This window comes from Pseudorca crassidens, chromosome 2 (genome assembly GCF_039906515.1).
Source record: "Pseudorca crassidens isolate mPseCra1 chromosome 2, mPseCra1.hap1, whole genome shotgun sequence".
Classification (NCBI taxonomy): domain Eukaryota; kingdom Metazoa; phylum Chordata; class Mammalia; order Artiodactyla; family Delphinidae; genus Pseudorca; species Pseudorca crassidens.
This window is the reverse complement of record NC_090297.1, coordinates 68,293,154-68,319,607: the sequence shown is the minus strand read 5'-3', so window position 1 is coordinate 68,319,607 and position 26,454 is coordinate 68,293,154. Positions and strand designations below refer to the sequence as shown.

At 36.2% G+C, this 26,454-nt stretch overlaps 1 protein-coding gene across 1 annotated transcript in view; it reads right to left on the bottom strand.

Moving 5' to 3' along the window:
- Nucleotides 1–16,297: 16,297 nt before the first annotated feature.
- PTGFR (prostaglandin F receptor) overlaps nucleotides 16,298–26,454 on the bottom strand; it is a 66,288-nt gene continuing 56,131 nt past the window's right edge. Inside the window, exon 3 of the mRNA XM_067726670.1 lies at nucleotides 16,298–20,555. Within this exon, the coding sequence (XP_067582771.1) occupies nucleotides 20,265–20,555 (291 nt within the window). The 3' untranslated portion in view covers nucleotides 16,298–20,264. The remainder of the gene's footprint in view (nucleotides 20,556–26,454) is intronic.

Sequence of the window (26,454 nt, the reverse complement as noted above, 5' to 3'; positions counted from 1 at the left end):
CAATGTATGTTGAGGCAGGAGAAATTGGGATGAATAGAAATAATCAACTTTTCCAGGTTTTTAATATTGTAAGCATGGAATTGTGTGCAGCATTTCTTAATTTTTAAAAATAATTTAGATATGTGTCCCTATATCTAGTTTCTCACTATTGATTTTAGTAGTTCCCTCTTCGTTTCAATTTTGTTTGCTAGGCTTTTCAATAATATTAGATTGTTGGGTTTCCTTCCCTCAGACAAGCAACCAATTTTTAGATTTTTATCAGTTTCCTTGTTCTGTTTACTTTCTGAGTTACTAATTTCTTATTTGCTCTGTACTGTCTATCATTTTTGGTGTTGTGCTCATCCTCTGAGTTTTAGGAATGAGATTAGTTTTACCTTTCCTACACATTTCCCTGTTCATAGTGCCTTCAATATATTTTTGTTGTTCATTTTCAAATGCATTTGATAAATGTTTAATTCATTATTTTTAAATTTCAAAATATTTAAAGTTTTGAATTTGCTCTTGAGCAGGTCTTTAGATGATGTATTTCATGTTTTAATATGAAAACTTCATTTTTACTTTCTCTAAATAGTATGAAGTTGAGTCTGAATTGTATTTTACATCCAATAGTAATTTAGGTGATTGTGCATAATTAATTTTAAAATGTATACAAATTTTAAAATGATTGACTTTGTTATTGAACTGTCTGGCCTTTGGGTATAATTTCTTTAGTTAGTTGAGTGCTTTATAGCATTCTAAAATTATTGCTTCTATCAAGTTATCTGTATATTTCTAACACCTTTTTACATGAAATATTGCAAGGTTACATATTTTGCTAAAATGGTTCATGACTATTATATGGTCATTGTGAACCATGCTTATTGATATAAAATTATCTTGCTTAATGATTTATCTTGAATTGTCTTTTCTTTGAAATTTAATATTTCTTCTTTTGCTTTTTGTTTCTACTTGCCTTATTACTTTTTATCATCCTTTGTTTTTTAATCACCTGTGTCACTACTTTAGATATGCTTTTACAATCAGCCTGTTGTTGAAATATCCATTTTAAATCAATATGAAATGTTGCTATGTAATAGGGGAAATTAAGCTATTTGTATCCATTTTCATAACTGATATAACAGTTCTCTTATTTCATACTTCCTCTTTAAAAAAAATACTCATTTCTTTTACATTTTATTGCATAGGCTAAACATTCTTAGCTTTTATCTACTCCAGTGATTTAACAATGATATATCCTGCTTTAAAATATGCTGCTAATCACATTAAGATAAAAAAATAAAAATACTATAATTTTCTGATTACCAAAATCAATAATGAATTTGCCTTACCACCACTCCAAGTAAAATGGGAATTTACTTATTTTTTTCTCCCCAATCTATATTTGTAAATATAATCTAGGAGTTCAATATATATTAGTCATATCAAATTATCATTTTTAATATTACATGTGTTTTCATTTAAGAATTACTTTTGATATTTACAGTATTTTAAAGCAATATTTTAAAATAATTGCTTACAATTTATTTTATATCGAAATGTTTTTCACACTCATCCCATTCCTCTAACACCACAAATTACTCATTTTGGAGTTATAGACTTTTATTTATTTTTCTGTTGACATATATATGACTTGAAATATTTCTCAAAAAGTATCCGTTTAGGGTAAATTCTCTGTACTATTGTGTATCCGAGTTTATTTTCATTAGCAACTCACGTGACCAACACCTTGACTGGATATAATTTTCTTTGATCAAAACTTTTCCCTTCAAAATTCTGTAAATATTGACCCCAACTGATGTCTGATGGGCATTGTTTCCACTTTTTCGTGATACATTTGTGTACAAATTTTTGTTTGAATACCTGTTTCAATTCTTCTGGGTATATTCTTAGAAGTGGAGTTGCTGGGTCATATGCTAATTCTATGTTTAACTTTTTGAGAAAACTTCAAACTGTTTTCCATAGCAGTTTCCCCATTTTACATTCCCACCGCAAACTTCTCTACATCCCCACCAACACTTGTTAATCCTGGTTTATTATTATTATAGCCATCTTAGTGGGTGTGAAATGATATCTTATTGTGGTTCCACAAGGTTTTAATTACTCTAACTTATAATAAATTTAATACTCTCTGCTTTAGCAAGTATCTTTCCTATTTTTTGAAACAATCAGGTTAATTTTGTTTATTTTTAAATGACCTTTATATTAATTTTTTCAGATTGAAAAAAATTGATGTAATTTTCATTAGTATTGCGCTAGTTTTAATGGTTAATTTAAGGAAGATATACATCTTAACAATTTTCAAATATTCTTTGGTGTCTCTCAATAAGACTTTGTATTTTTCATTTAGATTCTGAACATTTTTACTATGTTTATTCCTACTTACTTGACACCAACTGGTCTGGCTATCTTGCAGGAAAGCCATTTACTGACATTGTAATTTTATTTTATTAACTGCTAATCCAAAGACTTAATCCAGACTAAAAACAAACCATACTAAATACAATTATTTTGAATACTTTATTTTGAAAACTTCAATTAGCAATATTCCATGTCCTTTTGAAAAATTAAGAGATCTAGCCCATTCCCAGAAATTACAAATAGACTGGAACTAAGTTGCACTGTTCCCTTTGCGTAGGAAATAACTCTTTCCAGTTTACTTTCATCTGTACTATTCCTTGTTTTATTCAAAAACTAGGGCTGAGTAGGAAGGGATAAACATCAGTGTTCTTATGCTGTTGTTGATATAGTTTTTCTAATAACAGAGTTAGAAAAGTTGAACATTTCTTGTAAATGTGAGTCTTGGTTGGGTTTCTCAGAGAGCACAGCCTGGGACAGGGACTTGAACGCAGAGAGTTTATTTGGGAAGGAATGAAGGAAGCCAGAATGAGGGAGTTAGGAAGACTGAGAAAGCGAGGGAGAGAAAAACAAAGGAATATCCTTTACTGAACTGGTGCTGCAGTAAACAATGGAGGCACAGTCCTCCCCAAGGACCTCTGAGAACTGTGAAGATGCCACCTCAGAATTTTTCCTTCAAATAATAGGAGCTGGTGTATTCATCCACTGCTTCCCCCTCTCTATATTAGTTGAGGGCTGCAACTAGGGACACTTCATTCCACCACCCCACCACCTGCCCCAACCAACTCTGGGCAGAATCAGCTCCCTTAACTTTGGGGAAAGCCCTGAGGCAGAAAAAACTAAGCAATACTGCTGGGGCTTGACGTAGGAATCAGGGAAGTATCCACCACAGTCACTTCCAAAATCAAAGGGTGGAAAGGATGTGGCTGGGGAAACCCAGCAGCATCTACAAAGCCATTTTCCTGTCAAAAGTAGGAAAATCAAGATAAAAATCAAATGAATGCATGTTTGAATAAAGTATCTCTGTGTCAAAAAAGACACAACTTAAGACTCTATTGTGAAGAGACCTTCAAGATGGCGGAAGAGTAAGACATGGAGATCACCTTCCTCCCCACAAATATATCAAAAATACATCTATATGTGGAACAACTCCTACAGAACACTGACTGAATGTTGGCAGAAGACCTCAGACTTCCCAAAAGGCAAGAAACTCCCCACATACCTGGCATGTAGTTGACAGGGTTTTGGTGCTCTGGCTGGGTGTCAGGCCTGTGCCTCTGAAGTGGGAGAGCTGAGTTCAGGACATTGGTCCACCAGAGACCTCCCAGCTCCACATAATATCAAACAGTGAAAGCGCTCCCAGAGATCTCCATCTCAACACTAAGACCCAGCTCCACTCACCAACCAGCAAGCTAGAGTACTGGACACCCTATGCCAAACAACTAACAAGACAGGAACACAACCCCATGCATTAGCAGAGAGGCCGCCTAAAATCAGAATAAGGTCACAGACACCCCAAAACACACCACCGGACGTGGTCCTGCCCACCAGAAAGACAAGATCCAGCCTCAGCCACCAGAACACAGGCACCAGTCCCCTCCACCAGGAAGCCTACACAACCCACTGAACCGATCTTAGTCACTGGGGACAGACACCAAAAACGATGGGAACTACGAATCTGAAGCCTGCAAAAAGGAGACCCCAAACACAGTAAGTTAAGCAAAATGAGAAGAAAGAGAAACAGCAGGTGAAGGAGAAAGGTAAAAACCCACCAGCCTTAACAAACTAAGAGGAAATAGGCAGTCTACCTGAAAAAGAATTCAGAATAATGAGAGTAAAGGTGATCCAAAATCTTGGAAATGGAATGGAGAAAATATACGAAATGTTTAACAAGGACCTAAAAGAACTAAAGAGCAAACAAACAATGATGAACAACATGATAAATGAAATTAAAAATTCTCCAGAAGGAATCAATAGCAGAATAACTGAGGTAGAAGAATGGATAAGTGACCTGGAAGATAAAATAGTGGAAACAACTACTGCAGAGCAGAATAAAGAAAAAAGAATGAAAAGAATTGAGGACAGTCTCAGAGAACTCTGGGACAATATTAAATGTACCGACATTCAAATTATAGGGGTCCCAGAAGAAGAAGAGAAAAAGAAAGGGACTGAGAAAATATTTGAAGAGATTATAGTGGAAAACTTCCCTAATATGGGAAAGGAAATAGTTAATCAAGTCCAGGAATCACAGAGAGTCCCATATAGGATAAATCCAAGGAGAATCATGCCAAGACACATATTAATCAAACTATCAAAAATTAAATACAAAGAAAATATATTAAATGTAGCAAGGGAAAAACAACAAATAACATACAAGGGAATCCCCATAAGGTTAATAGTTGATCTTTCAGCAGAAACTCTGCAAGCCAGAAGGGAATGGCAGGACATATTTAAAGTAATGAAAGGGAAAAACCTACAACCAAGATTACTCTGCCCAGCAAGGATCTCATTCAGATTTGATGGAGAAATTAAAACCTTTACAGACAAATAAAAGCTAAGGGAATTCAGCACCACCAAACCAGCTCTACAACAAATGCTAAAGGAACTTCTCTAGACAGGAAACACAAGACAAGGAAAAGACTTACAATAATATTCCCAAAACAATTAAGAAAATGGTAATAGGAACATACATATCGATAATTACCTTAAATGTAAATGGATTAAATGCTCCAGCCAAAAGACATAGACTGGCTGAATGGTTACAAAAACAAGACCCGTATATATGCTGTCTACAAGAGACCCACTTGAGACCTAGGGACACATACAGACTGAAAGTGAGGGGATAGGAAAAGAGATTCCATGCAAATGGAAATCAAAAGAAAGCTAGAGTAGCAATTCTCATATCAGACAAAATAGACTTTAAAACAAAGACTATTACAAGAGATAAAGAAGGACACTATATAATGATCAAGGAATCAATCCAAGAAGAAGATATAATAATTGTAAATATTTACGCACCCAAACATAGGAGCACCTCAGTACATAAGGCAAATGCTAACAGCCATAAAAGGAGAAATCAACAGTAACACAGTCAAAGTAGAGGACTTTAACACCCCACTTTCACCAATGAACAGATCATCCAAAATGAAAATAAATAAGGAAATACAAGCTTTAAATGACACATTAAACAAGATTGACTTAATTGATACTTATTGGACATTCCATCCAAAAACAACAGAGTACACTTTCTTCTCAAGTGTTCAAGCCTTGGTAAATTTACGAAAATAGAAATCGTATCAAGTAACTTTTCCGACCACAACACTATGAGACTAGATATCAATTACAGGAAAATATCTGTAAAAAAAACAAACACATGCAGGCTAAATAATACACTACTTAATAACCAAGAGATCACTGAAGAAATCAAAGAGGAAATCAAAAAATACCTAGAAACAAATGACAATGAAAACACAACTACCCAAAACCTATGGGGTGCAGCAAAAGCAATTCTAAGATGGAAGCTTATAGCAATACAATCCCACCTCAAGAAACAAGACACATCCCAAATGAACAACATAACCTTACACCTAAAGCAATTAGAGAAAGAAGAACAAAAAAACCCCAAAGTTAGCAGAAGGAAAGAAATCATAAAGATCAGATCAGAAATAAATGAAAAAGAAATAAAAGAAAGAATAGCAAAGATCCATAAAACTGAAAGCTGGTTCTTTGAGAAGATAAAGAAAATTGATAAACCATTAGCCAGACTCTTCAAGAAAACAAGGAAGAACTCAAATCAACAGAATTAGAAATAGAAATGCAAAAGGAGAAGTAACAACTGACACTGCAGAAATACAAAGGATCATGAGAAATTACTACAAGCAACTATATACTAATAAAATGGACAACTGGGAAGAAATGGACAAATTCTTAAAAATACAAACTTCCAATACTGAACCAGGAGGAAATAGAAAATATAAACAGACCAATCACAAGCACTGAAATTGAGACTGTGATTAAAAATCTTCTGACAAAAGCCCAGGATGAGATAACTTCACAGACGAATTCTGTCAAACATTTAGAGGAGAGTTAACACCTATCCTTCTCAAACTCTTCCAAAATATAGCAGAGGGAGGAACACTCCCAGACTCATTCTGCGAGGCCACCATCACCCTGACACCAAACCCAGACAAAGATGTCACAAAGAAAGAAAACTACAGGCCAATATCAATGATGAACATAGATGCAAAAATCCTCAACAAAATACTAGCAAACAGAATCCAACAGCACATTGAAAGGATCATACACCATGATCAAGTGGGGTTTATCCCGGGAATGCAAGGATTCTTCAGTATACCCATATCAATCAATGTGATACACCATATTAACAAACTGAAGTATAAAAACCATATGATCATCTCAATAGGGGCAGAAAAAGCTTTCAAGAAAATTCAACACGCATTTATGATTAAAAAAAAAACCCTCCAGAAAGTAGGCATAGAGGGAACTTACCTCAACATAATAATGACCATATATGACAAACCCACAGCCAACATCGTTCTCAATGGTGAAAAACTGAAAGCATTTTCTCTAAAATCAGGAACAAGGCAAGGTTGCCCACTCTCACCACTGTTATTCAACATAGTTTTGGAAGTTTTAGCCACAGCAATCAGAGAAGAAAAATAAATAAAAGGAATTCAAATTGGAAAAGAAGAAGTAAAGCTGTCACTGTTTGCAGATCACTTGATACTATACATAGAGAATATTAAAGACGCTACCAGAAAACTACTAGAGTTAATCAATGAATTTCATAAAGTAGCAGGATACAAAATTAATGTGCTGAAATCTCTTGCATTCCTATACACTAATGATGAAAAATCTGAAAGAGAAATTAAGGAAACACTCCCATTTACCATTGCAACAAAAAGAATAAAATACCTAGGAATAAACCTACCTAAGGAGACAAAAGACCTGTATGCAGAAAACTATAAGACACTGATGAAAGAAATTAAAGGTGATACAAACAGATGGAGAGATATACAATGTTCTTGGATCGGAAGAATCATTATTGTGAAAATGACTATACTACCCAAAGCAACCTACAGATTCAATGCAATCCCTATCAAACTACCAATGGCATTTTTCACAGACTAAAACAAAAAATTTCACAATTTGCATGGAAACACAAAAGACCCCGAATAGCCAAAGCAATCTTGAGAAAGAAAAATGGAGCCAGAGGAATAAGGCTCCTGGACTTCAGACTATACTACAAAGCTACAGTAATCAAGACAGCATGGTACTGGCATAAAAACAGAAATATAGATCAATGGAACAGTATAGAAAGCCCAGAGATATACCCACGCACATATGGCCACCTTAGTTTTTATAAAGAAGGCAAGAATATACAATGGAGAAAAGACAGCCTCTTCCATAAGTGGTACTGGGAAAACTGGACAGCTACATGTAAAAGAATGAAATTAGAACACTTCCTAATGCCATACACAAAAATAAACTCAAAATGGATTAAAGACCTAAATGTAAGGCCCGATGCTATAAAACTCTTAGAGGAAAACATAGGCAGGTAACCACACAATCCAAAATGGTAGGAAGACCTTCAGTCATCGTGTCTGAGTTGCAGAAGGAGGAAAGGTATAATGGGAAATAATGGACTCCAACTAACTGTAGTAACTCCTTTCAGTCAATTTTTCTCCTACAAAACAAGTCCTACAAAACATTTCTCCTGATATCCATGGACCAGAATTTAGTTATAGGGCTCCCACTAGTTGAAAGGAATTTGGGGCAGCATACTCTTTTAGTAAGTACTGCATATCAATTTTGAAGTGATTGGCTAAGAAGCCAATTCATTCCCTTAATGAATCTGATAGCATATTATTCTATTTTACTTAGACCCTTTAGAATACAGCTAATGACATGTTTTAAATCCCACTGAACACTGAACTTCAACAGCAGAAACACGAGAGAAAACAAAGTAATTATAGATCTGTACTTCATGGCTACTCTTTTATAAATTTACCGTCTGTAAAAAGATTCTGATGACTGGGGAACTTTTCACTTAATTCATCATTCTATTTTAGAGCAATATCACATATTTTATGTGCATTTAGAAAAAAAGCTCAGTAGAAATTTCAGGGTTTTTTCTGGTACATTAACTTTTGTAACATGCATATTTTTGTACCACAGTTGTAGTTGGCACTCTGGTTTATTTCACAATGGATTCTTTTTTTTTTTTAACATCTTTATTGGAGTATAATTGCTTTACAATGGTGTGTTAGCTTCTGCTTTATAGCAAAGTGAATCAGCTATACATATACATATATCCCCATATTTACCCCCTCTTGCGTCTCCCTCCCATCCTCCCTATCCCACCCCTCTAGGTGGTCACAAAGCACCGAACTAATCTCCCTGTGCTTTGTGGCTGCTTCCCACTAGCTATCTATTTTACATTTGGTAGTTTATGTATGTCCATGCCACTCTCTCACTTCATCCCAGCTTACCCTTCCCCCTCCCCATGTCCTCAAGTCCATTTTCTACATCTGCATCTTTATTCCTGTCCTGCCCTTAGGTTCTTCAGAACCTTTTTTTTTTTAGATTCCATATATATGTGTTAGCATACGGTATTTGTTTTTTTCTTTCTGACTTACTTCACTCTGTATGACAGACTCTAGGTCCATCCACCTCACTACAAATAGCTCAATTTTGTTTCTTTTTATGGCTGAGTAATATTCCATTGTATATATGTGCCACATCTTCTTTATGCAGAATCCTTTGATAACTTTTAAATAACATCAGACTAATAGAATTCTTAATAATGGTTTCAATGTCCAGTCCTATAAATTAGGTAATTCATGTGGCTCTTTAATTATACCACCACATTAAAAATTATTTTTCACAGCAGCAATGTAGCCTCAATTTTAAGACTGGTGTTTTAATCCTCTCTCTGTGCTCTTAAGCAAATGGTTTCACCAAGCTATAGATTTTGTCTATTTAAAATGACATAATAATATAATGGAATAATAATACCAAGTAAAGATCAAATTAGATCACTGATAAGCTTGTGAATAAAATTTCAGGCAAGAGAATCCGATTTTCAGAACTTGATAAAGAGGTTTACTTGTGGTCAGATTCAATTAGTCTCAGAGTACAAGAATAGTTATTGGTAAAAACCTCTGAAAATGATAAAAGGAGACTCAGAAATCTCAGCGAAGGCTGGATGGTTTATAGGATTGCTCAGACTCTCCAGAAAAGATCCACTATAGACAAGATAGTGAAGAGCTTTGTTTGTCATGCTAAGTAATTTGGACCAAATTTGAAGGCAAAGAAGAATGGAAATAATTCAAAAGCAGGTAGGTAAAATAGTCATAGTTATTTTTAGGAAGAAAATTCCACACTCAGGGTAAATGGTCAAAGTGGTGACTCTTTGGGAAACAAAGTGGTTTAAAAAAACAACAGCTAGGCAGCTATAGATCAGGTAAAATGTGATACTTGACTTGCAGTAGTAATTGTAATGAAGAGCAAAATTTAAAAGCTTACATGTTGGGACTCAGCAGCCATCTACCCTTGCTTAATTATCAGAGAAAAAATGATTTATATCCATAAAGAAATGTGTCATTGGGCAAGTGAAGGTCGAACCACACAGGCTCAGATGATATTAATAGTTACAAATTTAATAATGACACTCTTACCTACTTGCAAAATTTACTCAGCATTACAAGTGAAATGGTGAATTTCAGGGGGGTGATCATAATTTTATAAAGAATTACTGGCAATGCTTATGAGAGTTGAATTGTTTCCAAGAGCAGTGTTGTAATGTGATGGTGGATCATCTTCCATTCTTGCAGATGTTTTTCTTCTGAAGCTAGAGACATTAAAATCATTCTTTTCCCCTCATGCTTACTCCCCACAAATCAAAATTATGGGAAGTTTCTAAACATGTACAGGTGAATGACTGCAATGCCAGCCCATAAGCTAAGTGGTTGATGCTGCTTCATTAGGTCAGATTGAATTGCTGAATCAGTTCTGAACTGAATCACAACCGACGATAGGTTCTCTTGACAGGTAAAGGCAAGCTGGTCCAAAATGTATTTCTATTTTAGTTGGACATAAGCTATATTGGGCTTAAATCAGTAGAGGGCCAACAACTTGCCCTCAAAGCCAGTTGATACCTCCTTATTATAGCACGAAACTACAACCACCACACAGATCCAAGCTGCTTTCCACCTCAAGGCCCTGGCACATGGAGTTCTTCTTGGAACACTCTTCCCAAACACCACAAGTTTCTGATTAGTGCAATTAATAAGGGCTGGGAGGTGTGTACCACAAACCAGAAAGAGGGTAGGATCCACAAGAGCCTCAGCTAGATCATCTGGCAAATGCTACCTCATGGGAAATGCCATTGTTTCTTAAGGCATTACTGAAAGCATCACTAAATGACAATTTTAATATCTGCCCAACCACAATTTGGAAAGCAAATAGCTATGTAGTGCTTCTAACTTTAGCTTCTTTAATTCTCAGGACATTTTTAAGCTCTCTGTTTTGCCTGAGCATTGCTGTGAGGAAATCACTAATCTTATAAAACCAAAATCATAAAGTGATGACAAATGTCACAGTGTTCAGAAAACTATATCCAGTTGCTGTTTTCCACTCTTTTAATAGTCCAAGTTTTATAAATTAGTACATTTGGCACTGAGATTTCAGAATGATATATTTATTTAAAAAAGTAGCTACTTAAAACATTTTTATCTGTGTTTATGTTTGATATTCTTTGTAAGTCTCCCAGTAACCAATGACATATTATTCTTAAGAGGGAGAGGAACTTTCCTAGGTAGAACTGTGTTTTGAAAAAGCACAGCCTGGGCTTTTGCTTCTGTAGCTTTTTTCCCCTTTACCTTCGAAATACCATTTATTTGGAGTTGTATAAAAGACCTTGTATTTTAATGCCTTTAGCATGAGATTTTGTATTCAAGATTTTGTATTCAAGTATTTAGTTTTGGTCCATTTATTGTCTACTGTTATTCTGTTTGTTTTTTAATACAAACCACTCTAATAATTTACTTGACCCAAAAGTATTAGTGTTATATTTTATTTGGAAACTGAAAAGTCTCAGTACCCCTCTGGGAAGCCAAAAACTGACTGAAGATTTATTTTATCAGAGCAGGGAATTATTTTAAGATCATCTGGACTCAAGCAAGAGTGGAAAACACAAGGATCAAAAAAGATTATAAACACTGAAAGTGTGGGGAGGAAAATATAAAATTTATCCAAACAACCTTGTTAAAAGCTTTTGGTTAAAATTAAAAGGTAAGCAATATTTTTAGACTATAGGAATTTTGCCAGTCTACAACATAACACAAAAATTCCTTTGACACCAGTAAGAAATTTATAAGCATCTAAATCGTGGCCTCACTTAGGTCTGCTTTGTCTTTTTGTATACAATTTTTACTGTCAATCTATATTAGCCCATGTTCTTCTAGCCACTTTCTGGATAGTTCTTACATTTTTCAGGTCAAATTTGTTTGGGCTTGGAGCAAAAAATGTGTTTAGGAAAATAATTAAAATGCCAGTACTAAAACAGTGGTACAGTTTTGCACTGTCAAAAAGCTTCATGGTTCTTTGTATGTTTCATATTATGCCATCTGTGGCTGGTTAGCCTAGTTGATTAGGCCAGTGGTTCTCAAAGTGTGTTCCTCAGACCAGCATTGCCTAGGGACAGTCCCTTGGGATCTTGTTAAAAATGTAAATTCAGTGGTTCCTCCCAAGACCTACTGAATCACTCCCTGGGATGGGGCCTGGCAATCTGATTTAGCAAGACCTCCATGTAAAAGAGATGGATACTAACATTTGAGAACCACTGGATAATAAACCTGAGGTAAGACTCAACTCTTGTATGGTCCATCTACCATAACTTTATCTTAATGTCTCAGACTATACTCTTGTTATGGGCTGAATTGTGTCCCTCCAAAATGCATATGTTGAAGTCCTAGTTCCCCAGTCCCTCAGAATGTGGCTGAATTTAGAGATAGGGTGGTTAAAGAGGGTCATTAAGGTTAAATGAGAACTCTAAGGTGGGCCCTAATCCAATATTACAGGTGTCCTCATCAGAAGAGGATATTAGACACAGACAAAAGACCATGTGAAGATAAAGGGAAAAGAAAGCCATCTACAAGGCAGGGAGAAAGGCCTTAGTAGAAATCAACCCAACTGACACCTTGAGCTCAGACTTCTACCTTCCAGAAATGTGAAAAAATAAATTTCTGTTGTTTAAGCCACCCAGTCTGTGGTCCTTTGTTATAACAGCCCCAGCAAAATAATACACCTCCTCATTAACCCGCTTAACCTTAAGCTGGAAACTGTTGATGGTCACAGAAAGCATATGGCAAACAGGAAAAATGGCAGTACATAAAATTGTATTCTTTTCTGGAAAAACAATTGAAAGGCTGAGTCCTAGTAGTGATAGGTCTTAGTGGTATTGTTGAATACAAAATGTAGTATTACTTTTGTGTGGTTTAGACAACTGTTTTCCATCCTGAGTTAATAATAGAGGCCAGATGGGCTGAGTGCAATATTTCAAAAAGCCTAATAGAAATCTACCCAAGATAAGACTTCAAGAATATAACTTAAAAAAAAATTCTGAAATTGCTAGCATGATGTTGGATCTATTGGTTATACATCTGGGATTTAAAAAGGAAAGTTAGATACCCATCTCACATGACATAAAAATATAAATTCCATGAGAACTACACAATTTAAAGATAAAAAACAAAACTTGAATTGTAGAAAATGACATAGGGGGATATATTTATAACCTTTGAGGACAGAAGGACTTTCTAAACAAGAAACAAATGAAGGAATCCATAAAAGGTTAGTTCTACCTAAGTAAAAATGTAAAATTCTTATATAGTGAAAGACACCTTCAATGCAGAAGAAAATGGAAGCCTGGTACAAAAGTATTTGTAACATATATCAAAAAGTATTAATAACTGCTATGGACTGAATTGTGTCTGCCCACCCCACAAAATTCCTATGTTTAAGCCCTATCCCCCAAAGTAATGGTATTTGGAGATGGGGCCTTTGGGAGGTAATTAGGTTTTGATGAGGTCACGAAGGCAAGGTCTTCATGATGGGATTAGTGCCCTTATAAGAAGAGACCAGACAGCAGTTTGTTCTCTCTCTCTCTCTCTCTCTCTCTCTCTGCCATGTAAGGATACAGAAAGAAGATGGCTAGGAAGAGAGCCCTCACCAGTTATCTAACTGACTGACACCTTAATCTTGGGCTTCTCAGCCTCCAGAACTGTGAGAAATAAATTTCTGTTGTTTAAGTCATCCAGTCCATGGTACTTCATTAGACCAGCCCAAGCTGACAAAGATAATATCCTTAATATACACAGTCTTCCCGTAAGTCAAGAGGAAAAAATGAGTGTATTAAAAATAGATAAAGGTCAGGAACAGGAAATTTATAGAGGAAGCACAAATGACTAATAAATGTATGAAAACATGCTCATCTTCATTAGCAAAGTGAAATGCAAGTAACCTAAAGGATGACTTAAATATGCTTTATTTTTGCCAATAAGATTGGTGACTTTATTGTCATGAAAAGATTGCTGGAGGGCTTCCCTGGTGGCGCAGTGGTTGAGAGACCGCCTGCCGATACAGGGGACTCGGGTTCGTGCCCCAGTCCGGGAAGATCCCACATGCCGCGGAGCGGCTGGGCCCGTGAGCCATGGCCACTGAGCCTGTGCTCTGCAACAGGAGAGGCTACAGCAGTGAGAGGCCCGCGTATCGCAAAAAAAAAAAAAAAAAAAAAAAGATTGCTGGAATACATGGTAGGTGATGTGGTGATGTCAGGAATAGGGCATCTTCTTTTAGAAGAGAATGGCTGTACACACTGCACAATTTAGCAATGCATATAAACACTGAAAATGAGCATGTCTTAAGCCAGCAATTCCACAACATACACACACACAAAGTATAAAGGTATGCATATCAAAATAGCATTATTTAAAAAAGGGAAATAACTGGAAACAAAAACAACTCTCCTTCAATAGGAAAATTGTTTCTTTAAGTTATGGCACATTTATATTATATAATACTATTTAGCTTTTAAAGAAGAGTATTCTGAATATATTGACATGGACAATTGAAATTAAGAAGTGCAGAACACAATAGATGTCTCATATGATCTCATTTTTTAAAGCTAAGATGATGTTGGTGTGTACTAGTGTTGAATTGCCTCCTTTAACATGGGAAAGGTAGCACTGTAACGGCAGGATGCACTTTGTTAATTTGGAGTTTACCAATCAGACATTAAAAATAATTCAAATGAAATTAAATACAAAACTCTAAGACTGAGTTTACATCCTAAGTAAAATTGTAAAGGGCACTTCAAATCCAAAATATAGTTCCTTTAGATTTCAATAATTCTACCTTTCCTTTTTATGAATAAGATGTGTATAAAACAGTATTTTCATTATTCTTTCACAAACTAGATGATTAACTAAAAAGTATACTTTAACAAATATGAGATTTTTGATAATGTAAAAACCTTCCAACTACTTTTTCATAATTGCATATCATATCCTTATCATATTACTTTCAGTTGATATTTTTGCAGGGCAGAAAGACAGTTCTGCCAGAAATTCTTTGCAATAACTTCCTACAGAATCTTTGAACAGGACACTTGGTGTATATGAACTTACATCTAAAGATTCCTAAGGTTTAAATTTAGCCAAGTTTCTGATTCATTTCTTATACTGTCATGTTTGGGTTCAAAATGAAGAGACTTGGAGAAAAAGAAAAGAAATGTAGTTTAATCTTGTTCTAGTGCTATTATACTACTTTGGGTTTTCTGACAGTTCAATAAAATTCAATGGCAAAGAGTATATCAAGGTATCAAGATATTCAATTATAAGGAGACTGAAAATGCAAAGGCAAAAATAAATTTCAAATATCCTCATTTATTAAAAAAGCAACTATTTCAGACAGTGTTGCAACTAAGCTATTCTTAGGCATTGTACAGAAAGGTCCCACTCCCTGCATTTTTAAGAACCAAGTTTTTCACTTTTTATTCTATGGTGTTTTTTTTTTTTTTTTTTTTGGTCATCTAAAATTTCTATTAATTTCAAAAAGCTTGTGGAATATATAATAGCATTCATTCTGTCTTATCTTTATAGATTACAAGATTCTTAGGTGAATGAGACCTAAATGTTTTTAATCCCATGACGTTTCTAAATTAAAAAAAAAAATTTTTAAACCTGGTTCCAGTTTGAATGCCGTTAGAAAGGCAATAATGAAAAAAAATTACCTAATGTGGAAATCACTAGTGCTATCTACCAATTATTTTCAGTTCTCCTCCTGGACATTTTATAGTATTGCATTTACCTGCCCCGCTTGAAGTTAGTGGGGCCATATTACTTGCTTTGGCCAGAAATGTGTGAGCAAAAGTAATATGTATCACCTCCAGGTGTAAACTCTAAGAGCTAGTGCATGATTCACCAGGCTGTTGTTCCCTTTAGCACTGCAGACAACAACATATAAGATGATGGCTGCTTTGTCCCCTGAGGTCTCTGAGTGGTTACGGTAAGCAGAGCTCCCCTTCTGAGTGGACAGCATCCACAGGTGAGATACAAACCTTTCTGGGTTTATGGCACTGAGATTTGCGGATTGTTTGTTATCACACGTATACTTGGGCCACTGTGTTTTGGAAATGATCAGATTCCCATCAGAACTATGACCTACCTACATAAAATGAGGCACAGGTAAAAGAAAGAAAGCAGATGTCACAGAAGAGTGGACAGGAAAGGGATAGCAAAAGGTAATAATGGAAAACAAGCTGAAATTCTTCCCGTCTAATAGCAGGTAAAAATGGAAGTTTAGGTAGGTTCAAGAGTTCCAAGTTTTATATGATCTTCCTAAAAATAACCACTCTTGATAAACATCAGTCCAAGTTTATTTTTTTAAAAATCATTTGTTTAAAGTTTTAAACTAGTCAAAGCACTAAAATTACATGAGTTGCATACTGACGGAAGCCACAAAATACACATATCACTCTTTACTCTCTTATACAATCCAACAAGTATGAAGAGAACAAAATACATTTATTCACATAACACATTTCATCTGCTGTTAAAATATGTCAATAACAAGTTGAAGTCCAACACTATTCTTTACCAGGTGGTAAAATATTCTGACCTCCAGATGAAGAAGCAGGAAAATGTACACTCCCATCCTTTATATTCTCACCTTAGACAATGAATTTAGAGCAATAATGGTGATATAGGTGATGCTAGCAATAAGTTTCACAAAAAGTTCACACTTTATTTATTTAACAAATAATTTTATTTGGATTCTAAACTCAGATTAGCACAAAACTGAAGTAAGTTTTTCATTTTAAGACTGAAAATGATCAAAGAAGACCATCTGTTTTACAAGACAGATATATCTGTGTATATGTGTGTGTGTGTGTGTGTGTGTGTGTGTGTTAACTTTTAAGTATTTTCCACTTCAGCAATACAGATAGTTAGAAGCAACTTTCTACCTTTAGAAAAAATGTTTAAAGAACATATTTCTCTCACCTAGTTAAAATCCATCAGCAAACAATCTGATGTTTTGGGGATACACTTACAGCTAATTGTGAATCAGTGTTATCTGTCTCTGCATTCACAAGCATAAAAACCCATGTGTTGTTGGGGGTTTTTTGGTCTCATTTTTTTTTAAGTTCGCTAACATCAGAAAAAGTCTGCTATTTTCAAGTAATTTGCCTAGAGTAATATAATTCCCCAGAAATAATTTGATCAAACTGCATGTGAAGTTGCCTAGCTACTACTTTATCCAATGAGAAGGGAAATTCAGTTACTCTGATGGTCTAATGATAAATTTTAAAATAGAGTGTAAAACTTCAAAACTGGTAAATGTGCTGAACACTATTTACTTCCAGTACTTTGAACAAATATATGAAAGTTATTGGTAGATGCTCCATTTATTATTTCGTATACAATAAATTGTCAAACTACACTGAAATACATATAATAACAGAAATAAAATTCTGAAGTCAGATATGCATATTGTTGTGTTCACTTTATTTCATTTTCTGTGGACAAAAAAAGCCTAACACAATGTAAACACACATATTCTTTGACTAATTTTTTTTTCAATTTTTGGTGTTTATTTTTTGAGTTTAACAGCATCATAAAACCAATTTAGTTACCCTAAACCTATGCTCAGATATTAGAGATAACCCTTCCAGGTTATGCAGAGAATGACCACCCTGTCACTCCCCAAAATCTTGCATGCTAAGCTCATACTCTCCCACACATGGGCATGTCACAATATCTCCTCAATGCAGACACACATGGCCAGAATGACATAATGGCCAACGGTCATGATATAGAGCAACAATTCTGTCATTTGAGTAGAAGCCACAAGGAGAAGAGGCCTAAAACTCTGAATGAGGGTTTCTCCTCCACATCTCTCCCAGATCAGGCTCTATGGGAGTGTTCGCTGCAGCATGCTACCCAGCCTGAGGAGAAAGGATGGAGCTTTGGTTCCTTGTGCCTCATCTCACAAAACACCAACACTCTCTCAAGCAACTGTAGGAAATACATATCTCCTCTAAACCATCTGCAAGTTCTTTTAGTCTTTAAGTGCTCCTAAAACACATGAGAACATTTATGTAATACAACAACGATAACAAACTGCAATGGCTTTTTTTAAAGTATATACACTGAAGATATATATATATATATAGATATAGATATAGATATAGATATATATATATATATCTTCTTAAAATAACCAGTATGTAATTGCCAGTTTAAAAATGCACAAAAACTTTGCACATCCATGCTCATTTGCACCAAGAAATTCTTTCCAGTTTTGGCAAGTATCAAGCACCTACTCAGTACTCTATATATGAGAATGACCTGCATTTGTATGATTCATCATTTACTGGTCATAAACTAAGAATATCATATGCCAGTGTGTATATGTATGTTGCCGTACTTTAAATTCATTGGAAAAAAAGATAGTTGTCTTTAAATCTTCACTGAGACTGTTTGTTTTTTTTTTTTTTAATTTATTTATTTATTTTTGGCTGCGTTGGATGTTCGTTGCTGTGCACGGGCCTTCTTTAGTTGTGGCGAGCGGGGGCTACTCTTCGTTGCAGTGCACGGGCTTCTCATTGCGGTGGCTTCTGTTCTTGCGGAGCACGGGCTCTAGGCGTGCGGACCTCAGCAGTTGTGGCACACAGGCTCAGTAGTTGTGGCGCACGGGCTTAGTTGCTCTGCAGCATGTGGGATCTTCCCGGACCAGGGCTTGAACCCATGTCCCCTGCATTGGCAGGCGGATTCTTAACCACTGCACCACCAGGGAAGCCCCAATTTCTTTTAATGTATTCATTAGAATTTACCAACAGTGACCAAAGTTAACAATAACTTCCAATGTAAATTACCAGTCAAAAGCAAAAATTTGTGAAAATAATAATTTAAGTCTAATTGAACTGCACAGATTTCCTAGAGAATCTAAAATCAGTCTCATGGGGAAGATTAATTTTAAAACAGACCCCAGTTAATGAAGGGACTCTTTCTACAGAAATGCATTTCCCTATTATAAAGCAGAACTAGCTACCCTATGCTGTGATAGACCCACGACATTTTGAATGATTACTAAAATTCTTTGGGCTAAGTTATACAAACAAGCAAAAATAAAGTTTAAAATATCACTGAGAAATTTGGGGAAAGATTTCAACCCTTGATCTCTTGGTTAGCCATTATAAGGGTCTCAAAATGCCTGCTAATTGCCAACCCTCTCCTCGGCACTGGTAGCACAGGCTTTAGAAGATGCCACATTACAGATTTAAGGAGCCCTCTTCAACTGAAATTTCTGATGTTCTTTGTGTGTGTGAGAGTGTGTGTGTGTGTATGTGTGTGTGTGTAAGTGGAAAGAACCACACTAGCTGCAGATGGTCTTTGAATATTATTCTCTAGAGGTTGTGTTTCTTTTGTTCCCTGACATAGAAATGACACTGTGTCAATGACTCTAAAAGTAAAGCGCATTTGCCAATGTTCTTTGCATCCATCACTTGGGGTTTAAGTTCTACTGGTTTGCATTATCCATGGCAGAGCTTCTTAGGAACTGCTATAATGCATGTCACCTATACACGTGCTCACAGAGCCTTTGTTTCTCTAAAAATTATTGACTATACACTAGAATTTTCAGAGGAAATGGTGATTACTTGAAAACTATGACTTAACAAGAATATCTTCAAACAACACTTGACCTCCATAATAATAAATGCAAGCAGTCATATCTGTCAAATATAACAAGGATAGGCTCATTCTAAACAGGCTCACAAGATCAGGCAAACTGACTGCCACACGTCACGTACGTGGAAGTCATTATAAAAAGCCACAACGAATCCACTGTGACATGACAACACACTAATTGAGGCTACATAATCTGGGGTAAAACAGACCAGATCAAAAGAGGGCACTCCGCTTCACTGTGCCTAGTCTATAAGGAACTGCTATAGAGCAGTGACACCCCCAAACAGCCATTTCACTGCACAGGTAGTAGGCCAAGTAAATGCTACAGGCTTCAAGAGAGTTACTTGTTCCAAAAGCATCAATAACACAGATAAGCCCAAAATTGTTTTCAATTTGACTCCTGTGGCATTAGTTCATCATGTTTACCTCCAGTTGACAAAAACATGTGAAAATGCACAATTATACAGTTAATTTAACAAATTTCAAAAGCCAAATCTGACAAAAGTGCCCCCCAGACTATCTGGCTGAGGGTTGATTTTTCCAGTTAGGCTTTCTGTATTCATACATTAACTGAAATATTGCCAAAACTTTCCTTAATTTGGTCCTAGACCTACACTGATTGACCATCCTACTGAACTAGGTGCTTGTTTGCTGAGTTACTTTCTCTGTAACTGGTGACTCAGAAATAGCAGCAACCTTTAAGGAATTTTTAATGGAGCTGAGCTCCCAAACATGCAAGCTGATGATATGTACTCCACAGCAGCGTCTGGTAAATGTGTAGAGACTCTTAAGGACAGCCTTCCGTAGAAGAATATACACCCAGGGGTCTAAGATTTGATTCCATGTTGCCATTCGAAGAGTAAAAAGGGTTCTTTCACAGGCACCCATAAAATCTTGCCTATTCATTCCAATGCTGGCCATTGTCACCTGCAAAACAAAATACGGAAATCAGCTGAGAGATATTTTCTCAGTCCTATAGTTCTGTTTTGTTTCTTAACATCTTTATTGGAGTATAATTTCTTTACATTGTTGTTTTAGTTGCTGCTGTATACAGTGAATCAGCTCTGCGTATACGTATATTCCCATATCCCCTCCCTCTTGCGTCTCCCTCCCACCCTCCCTATCCCACCCCTCTAGGTGGTCACAAAGCTCAGTCCTATAGTTTTTTAACTGAACAAACTGCTTTATGCTATTCATTTCACTTTCCACAAAGTGATGTTATTTTGCAAAATACTGAGAAAAAGAAATGAACAGTCACAGAAACATTGATGTAGACATCTGAATCCTTTGAATTCAAACTGACATCAGAACTACAAAAATGATAACTTATCTGGCAAGTCAAATGTGCACAAATAGAATGACCCAAGAGAGGACAAACACTGATCCTAGCAACAGACCTTCTCTTACTTCTGGGAAGAGAAAATTCAAAGCCAACACATATTTGTAAATTTCAATGAAAAAAACTAAAGTTTATTTATGCAAATAAAGTATAGATAAGCTAAAGTTTGGATAAACTATAGAGTTTTAAAAAAATTATTTAGCGCATCTGATACTAATTTGCACATGGTATGTTATATTGTTCTGGAATGTTACTTTTAAAATTTTCTGCTTGGTGACTACAATGATACTAATGTCTTCTCTTTCATATTCCCTTTCCTTCATCTCTTACCCTAGCCTTAACTTGGCTAAAATATTCCAAAATGCAATGGGATTTCCTAAGGGCTTTGAGGAAGTGGGTTCCCCTCTTCATTACCATTGAGACTTAACGATAACAATGTAGATTTTGGTCTCATGTGTCCATTTCCTGACCACTCATAATGTTAAAGAGATCATTTTGTAGAATAAGTTCCATAAATGATCCCAGCTATAGGTTAGAACTGGTCTAATCACTGAGCCCAGCTTTAACTTCTAAATGAACAACTGCAGAGCAAACAAGATATCTTTGAAAACACCTAGGATATAAAAACAAATAACAAATAAATGAACAAAAGGTAAAACTGAAAACTTAAGGGAGACTTAGATTATTATGCCACCAGGATTAAGAGAAGATGTAAAAGCCTAAAACCCAAATGAAAAGAAAATCAAGTCTTCTTGGTCTTCCTGATGGGTCATTATCAAGAAGAAATATCTTAATTTGGCCTGGTGATACTGATGGTTGAAGGAAAAATGTCCCTTACCAAAACCTTCATTATCTACACAACAAAGTAGAAACTCCTTAATTGCCTTCTTGATGATGCATCTGAAATCCTCCTCTAAACCTCATCTCTCCTGCCAACACCCCCTGCTCCAACTGCTGTAAAGGCCTCATCTGTCCCAAATGCACCATTCCCTTCTGAACTTTGGCTTGTGTAAGTCTCTTCATTTTGAACTTCTACTCCCCCTTTCTCTGCCTGACAAACTCCTACCCATCCTTCAAACCCCATGTCAAAATGGGCTCACCTCCATGAAACTTTCCCCAACTTCACCGAGATGAATTAGCAAGTTGTGCTGCCCCAGCACCCTGTCTATACCCAGTTGTATCACTTGCCACACTGCCTGATAATTATGTATTATCCTGTATATCTATGATCATCTCTTCTTTTTATTTTTATTTCTAATATCTGGTACAAAGCTGATACCTAAGATGTTCTTAGTAAGTGCTGAAATGAATAAAATTGTATTATTTTTTATTTATTGAGGCTGTTTCTAGAAGCACAGCAGCTAGTCATCAGAGAAACATCTGCTCGTCCATCACAGAGGTCTAATATTGTGAGGCTTAGAATACTTCTAAAAGTTTTAACACAACACCATCCACTAGTAAAGGATTCCAAGGTGGTTTGTTGCCACTAAAAGGAACAAGATCTTGCAGTCCACACAGATTCTTTGGGAAATGGTTCTTTCCTTTATGGGTCCTTTTGTAGGGGAAAAATGTATCAAAGTATCAAAAATGTATCAAACACAGAGAAAATTAGTCCCCATACAATAGTACCTGGGTCAGGTCCAGAGTCCTATATCCCTGCTCCCCAAGTTAGCCAGCGGGATTGAAGAAGTAAGCCTATATGAGCCCTGTTTGTCTCAGAAGAAAGCAGCGCGAAGCCCCAATGGCTATCGGATTGAGATATTGGGTTGGCCAAAAGTTCGTTCAGGTTCTCCATAACATCTTACAAGAAAACCTGAACAAACTTTTTGGCCAACCCAATATTTTCACTTCATGTTTTTTCTTTACCCATCAAATATGTGTTGATTATCTGCTATGTGTCAGGAAATGTGCTAGGCACTGAGGACACAGTGGCAAACAAAGCAGACATTTCCTGCCCTTATGGAACTTAAAATCTATTTGCTGAGTTTTGGGAGGGTTTTTTTGGTTCAAGAATGAAGGAATCAATCTTCCTCTTGCCTCATGAATATTAAGTGAATGCATTTCCTATTTATGACTAGGTGTGTTCCTGGAGATTTCAGAGCCCAGCCAAGACATGGCTCTGTGTAGTCGGGAACAAAGATGCTTGGTGCAATTGCATGGAACAGCTGGGCCTAGTTTAGAAACAACCTGAAACTAACACAACATTGTTAATCAACTATACTCCAATATAAAATAAAAATTAAAAAAAAAACCCACCTGAATTACATGACACACACTTCTCTGACTTGACTCTCCTCCCTCCCTGCAAGCAGCAGTGTGGTCACCAGCCGTGAAAAGCCATTGAGTCCTCTGCTGAGGGCAGCCAGTACCCAGGCTTCTCTCCAGAACACCAGGGCAGTGGCCAGGCACTCCCTCTCTCTCCCTCCCTTGACCCCCAGCCCCAACCTGGAAGAGAGGTTGCTTTAGGGCCTAGCTTGGGAGAAGCACCAACCACTTACCCACCAGTAAAGATGTGGGTGGAGTATTCATGTAAAAGAAAGATCATAGTATATTGTTGACAATAGTATATTATTGAAAATTCAGGACAACCAAGTATGCAACAAAGGATAAATTATGGTAATTTCATGTAATGGGAAAAAATGAAAGCATTGATGTTTGTGATTCAGTCTTAATTTTTTTTAAAGCAAGTTACCAAACTTCACCCTATGGCATGTGCGGCATCTTAGTTCCCCAGCCAGAGATCGAACCCATGCCCCCTGCAGTGGAAGCAGAGTCTTAACCACTGGACTGCCAGGGAAGTCCCGCAAGTTACCAAACTGTATTCACTGTATGATCCCAATTTAAAAAAAAATAATAATTTTGTGCACGCATAGAAAAGAAAACCTGGAGTGTACTTCAATATTTTCCTTTGTTAACTCCAGATAGTAGAACTACAGAGGATTTTGATTTTTGTTAGACATAATGCTATTGCACAGTTAATAGCCTACCGTATAGTGTAAATATAATTTTGTATGCCTTGGGAAACCATAATTTCATGACTCGTTTTATTGCGATATTCAGCTTATTGCAGTGGTCTGGAACCGAACTCACAATATCTCCAAGGTAAGCCTGTACTATGGTACTAAAGAATCAGAGCTATTGTTAATCATTTATGAATGTCTATGTGTATGTGAGAGAGGTGCTGCAGAATTGCTGGGGAATTTCAGCCCTGATAAGCCTGGTAGAAGGTTGGGAGTTGGGGTAAGAACAGGAATGTCTACCATTTTCCCTAGGCTCCATCAACAGTCACCTCACAAGCCCTGAAAGCATTCTTCTCCAGCCAGCCCACCGGAACTTGGATTTCAGAGAGCCATGCACAGATTCTCATCACACACGCAGCCTTTCATCTAGTTTCCAAGAGCTACCTGACATGTAACTATTATGTGTTATTTTCTAAAATATCTTCCATTGGACCTTGGCAGGTTACAGCTGGTCATCTTTGTTTATGATTAGAATTCTAACTGAGAAGTGGAAAGGCCAAATATTTGGATACTCTATGAAAAAATAAATGAATTAACCTGATACTTCTCAAGACAATAGAGAAATAATGAAATCAAAGACGTGTATGGGCCAGAGTGTTTATGTTCATTGCTAGCTGCAAAGAGCAAAACAGGTGTTAAAATAAAATCTCCATTTATTTGGGCCCCATAGTACAAATATCAACTGTTAAGGTCACCAAATTAATGAATCTACCAGGCTACTTTACTCACAGATAATAGAGCTCATGGTCACTAAAGTTTTATTCTGGAAGTTACTCCATCATCCCCTACCCTAAGTCTGTGTATTTGTTGACTGGTATCAGCACTCCAGTGGCTGCTCACAATTAAAAGCAATGGTAAATTCAAGAATTATACTTCTGTTCCTTTGAGTAATCACGAAAGTAAATCAAGCCAGCAGTGAGTAGTCTGAGTGTCTACTATGTCCAGGCCTTGTGGTAGATGCTAGTGATGCAAAGAACAATAATTAGAGAAATCCCAACATATGATATATTTTACTTCTTTATCTAGTTTTTACTTCTGTCTCTGCCACTAAAGTATCATCTTTTAGGCATGTATTTTTATCTGGTTCTCTGCTGTATCCCCAGCACCTGGCATAGAGTAGGGCAGGTCAGTATTTTTTGAATGAATTAAATGAATGAAGTCCCTATGATGAGAGACTGACAAGAAAGCAAACAGTTATCATTTGTAAGTAATATAATAAAGACATATAAAGGGTACCGTAGGCAGAGCTATTTGCTGGTACATGATCACAGATGCAGTAATTAAAATAATGAGTTTTGCAATTTTTCTAGTACATCAAAACTTCATTTACTCAGACATCACTAATTTTGAATTTTGTTTCTGCTAGAGTTTGTATTTCTCCTTGGCACCATTTTTTAAGGAAATTTAAATGAATACATAATCAAAAAACCATTTCTGGTAGAATGTCCAACTTCTTTAGATACAAAGCCATTTTCTAGCATTTTATTAACATCTATTTTCATATGAACAATGTCTATGACAACTATACATGGTTCTCATCTAGTCACTAAAGCAGGTATTTTCACACATAGCTTTCATTTTTTTTTTTTTTTTTTTTGCTGTACGCAGGCCTCTCACTGTTGTGGCCTCTCCCATTACGGAGCACAGGCTCCGGACGCACAGGCTCAGCAGCCATGGCTCATGGGCCCAGCCGCTCTGCAGCATGTGGGATCTTCCCAGACCAGGGCATGAACCCGTTTCCCCTGCATCGGCAGGTGGACTCTCAACCACTGCGCCACCAGGGAAGCCCCTCACACATAGCTTTCTTATTCCAAGAAGCAGACCATTCCTTTCCTCCTTTCTGTCATCATAAAAGACTTAGTTCAGGGACACTTTCTTTGGGGACTGAAAGCATACACAGAAGTACAGTTCACTGATTAGCAAGTTATTGTCCCTTATAGCATGGTCATCCAGAGACTGATCTATAGGGTTGGCACTTGAATAACCACAGAGATGGGGGCTAATTGTGATTATGCGATTACAATCCAGTCTTACCAGATGATGACAATGGTCCATCTGGAAGCTTTACCAAGGAACCATTTCATTACACCTCCAAGTTTGAGAAGTTCAATCTATGTGTTAATTTGGATAACTAGTGAGTAAAGAACCAAGTATAGATGAATGATTTTTAAATGTCACAGCACCTATGAGTATTGCAAATTAGAAATTTCATTTCATGTTCATTTAAATTGCCTTAATGGCAATTTTGGAAAAGGTACATTATATAAATCACTGAATCCATCTCAATACAACAGGTAACTTTTAGAGTTGAATATATTTGTGGTGATTTAACTCTAGCATTTATTCTTAAAATAGAATATTTTATCTCTGCATCAGTGACTACAAGAACCTTGAGAAAAAAACTTACTCTAGTGTAACTCCCAAATAATAGATTTTTTTTAAGTAACAAATTGAAATATAGAGGCTC